Here is a 2381-nt window from a genome sequence, read left to right as displayed (position 1 = left end):
GGGATGTTAAGAACAGCCGAGCGGGACGTCGCCAGAGGACCGTCAGTTTTTTCCTGTTGCAGTCACGTAGATGCCTTTGGACCTTACCAGCCTCCCAGGTGCTAACAGGATCTCTCTGTTTATTCCAGCAGAGGATGACCAGAGGAATGACGAGGGTGAGGAACTTCATCAGCAGATGCCAGATAGAGTTAAGAATGAAGACTTGAAAGAAGACGTCAGGAACCGAGTCAAACCTAACAGAAAGAAAGGGAGCCGTATGGTCGAGAAGCGAGATGAAAGAAAGCGTAATGTGTGTTTTCCAAAGCACAGGATAATGAGGGCAAGTACATCCATTCAGGGTGGAAAGTATTTCAGAAATAGATCACAGCTCCTTGTGCATGAAAAAATACACAGAGGGGAGAAACCTTTTGAATGCTCAGAGTGTGGAAAGAAATTCAGTTACCACTGTGTTCTTCGGCAGCATCAGAGAACCCACACAGGGGAGAAACCCTTTGAATGTTCCATATGTGGAAAGAGATTCAGTATGCGTGGCAATCTTCAACTGCACCAAAGAACCCACACAGGGGAGAAACCTTTTGAATGCTCAGAGTGTGGAAAGAGATTCAGTTGGAGTGGCACTCTTCAGCAGCACCTAAGAACCCACACAGGGGAGAAACCTTTTGAATGCTCAGAGTGTGGAAAGAGATTCAGGTATCACTGTGTTCTTCAGCAGCATCAGAGAACCCACACAGGGGAGAAGCCCTTTCAATGTTCCACATGTGGAAGGAAATTCACTTGGAGTGGCAATCTTCAAAACCACCGAAGAATTCACACAGGGGAGAAACCTTTTGAATGCTCAGAGTGTGGAAAGAGATTCAGGTATCACTGTGTTCTTCAGCAGCATCAGAGAACCCACACAGGGGAGAAGCCCTTTCAATGTTCCACATGTGGAAGGAAATTCACTTGGAGTGGCAATCTTCAAAACCACCGAAGAATTCACACAGGGGAGAAACCTTTTGAATGCTCAGAGTGTGGAAAGAGATTCAGGTATCACTGTGTTCTTCAGCAGCATCAGAGAACCCACACAGGGGAGAAGCCCTTTCAATGTTCCACATGTGGAAGGAAATTCACTTGGAGTGGCAATCTTCAAAACCACCGAAGAATTCACACAGGGGAGAAACCTTTTGAATGCTCAGAGTGTGGAAAGAGATTCAGGTATCACTGTGTTCTTCAGCAGCATCAGAGAACCCACACAGGGGAGAAGCCCTTTCAATGTTCCACATGTGGAAGGAAATTCACTTGGAGTGGCAATCTTCAAAACCACCGAAGAATTCACACAGGGGAGAAACCTTTTGAATGCTCGGAGTGTGGAAAGAAATTCATTACGAGTGGCCATCTTCACCAGCATCTGAGAACCCACACTGGGGAGAAACCGTTTGATTGCTCAGTGTGTGGAAAGAGATTCAGTCGGCCTGGCACTCTTCGACGGCACCAAAGAAACCACACAGCGGAAAAACCTTTTGATTGCTTGGAGTGTGGAAAGAGATTCAGTCAGAGTGGCCCTCTTCAACAGCACCAAAGCACCCACACAAGGGAGAAACCTTTTGAATGCTCACAGTGTGGAAAGAAATTCATTTCAAGTAGCCATCTTCAGGAGCATCAGAGAACCCACACAGGGGAGAAACCCTTTGAATGTTCCGTGTGTGGAAAGAGATTCAGTCAACGTAGCACTCTTCAACACCACCGAAGAACCCACACAGGGGAGAAACCTTTTGATTGCCCAGTGTGTGGAGAAAAATTCAGTCAGAGTTGCAATCTTCAACTGCATCAGAGAATACACACAGTGTAGAAACCCTTAAAACGCTTAGTTGTGCACACAGTGTAGAAACCTTAAAACGCTTAGTTGTGTGGAAGGACATTGAGGTTTTCTGGCACTCTTCAACTGCATCGAAGAACCCACAGAGGTGAGAAACTTCCTTTTCTCTTATTTCACACCTAAAAGACTAGAGACCATATAAAGCACTGAAGCTATATAAACTCTTGAAGAAAGCTTGACTCTACACTGCAGTCTTACCCTCATCAGGAAGAAATGTTAAAAATGCTTGGACGGTGGAAGGAGCTTTGGCCATGTTTGAAGCCCTCAAATTGATGTCACAGGGAAGAAAGCAAGGATGGGCTCTGCCGTTTTACCTCATAAATGCTCAGAGTGTGGGAAGAGATTGAGGCACAGATCCGATTCTCACGTTCTGCATGAGGATTGCTAAGAGGCCTGAAAACCTTCCTGCCTCTTTTCCCAGGGGCTTTGTGTTTTCTGAGCTTTGTGAGGGTTGCTAGGAGTTGGACTTCATTAAATGTGTCAAAGGTCAGTGTGCCACGTCTTTTTTCAATTGTGTCTAAAGTTG

At 45.8% G+C, this 2381-nt stretch overlaps 1 protein-coding gene across 1 annotated transcript in view; it reads left to right on the top strand.

Moving 5' to 3' along the window:
- Positions 1-562: 562 nt before the first annotated feature.
- Positions 563-2381, top strand: part of LOC107110723 (zinc finger protein 135-like) — a gene marked incomplete at its 5' end in the record, with an annotated part of 3671 nt that continues 1852 nt past the window's right edge. Inside the window, one exon of the mRNA XM_015411520.1 lies at positions 563-1550. Within this exon, the coding sequence (XP_015267006.1) occupies positions 563-1550 (988 nt within the window). The remainder of the gene's footprint in view (positions 1551-2381) is intronic.

This window comes from Gekko japonicus, unplaced genomic scaffold (assembly GCF_001447785.1).
Source record: "Gekko japonicus isolate JY-2015 unplaced genomic scaffold, Gekko_japonicus_V1.1 scaffold7285, whole genome shotgun sequence".
Lineage (NCBI taxonomy): Eukaryota > Metazoa > Chordata > Lepidosauria > Squamata > Gekkonidae > Gekko > Gekko japonicus.
The sequence above is the reverse complement of the archived record's forward strand: the minus strand, read 5'-3'. Positions and strand labels throughout refer to the sequence as shown.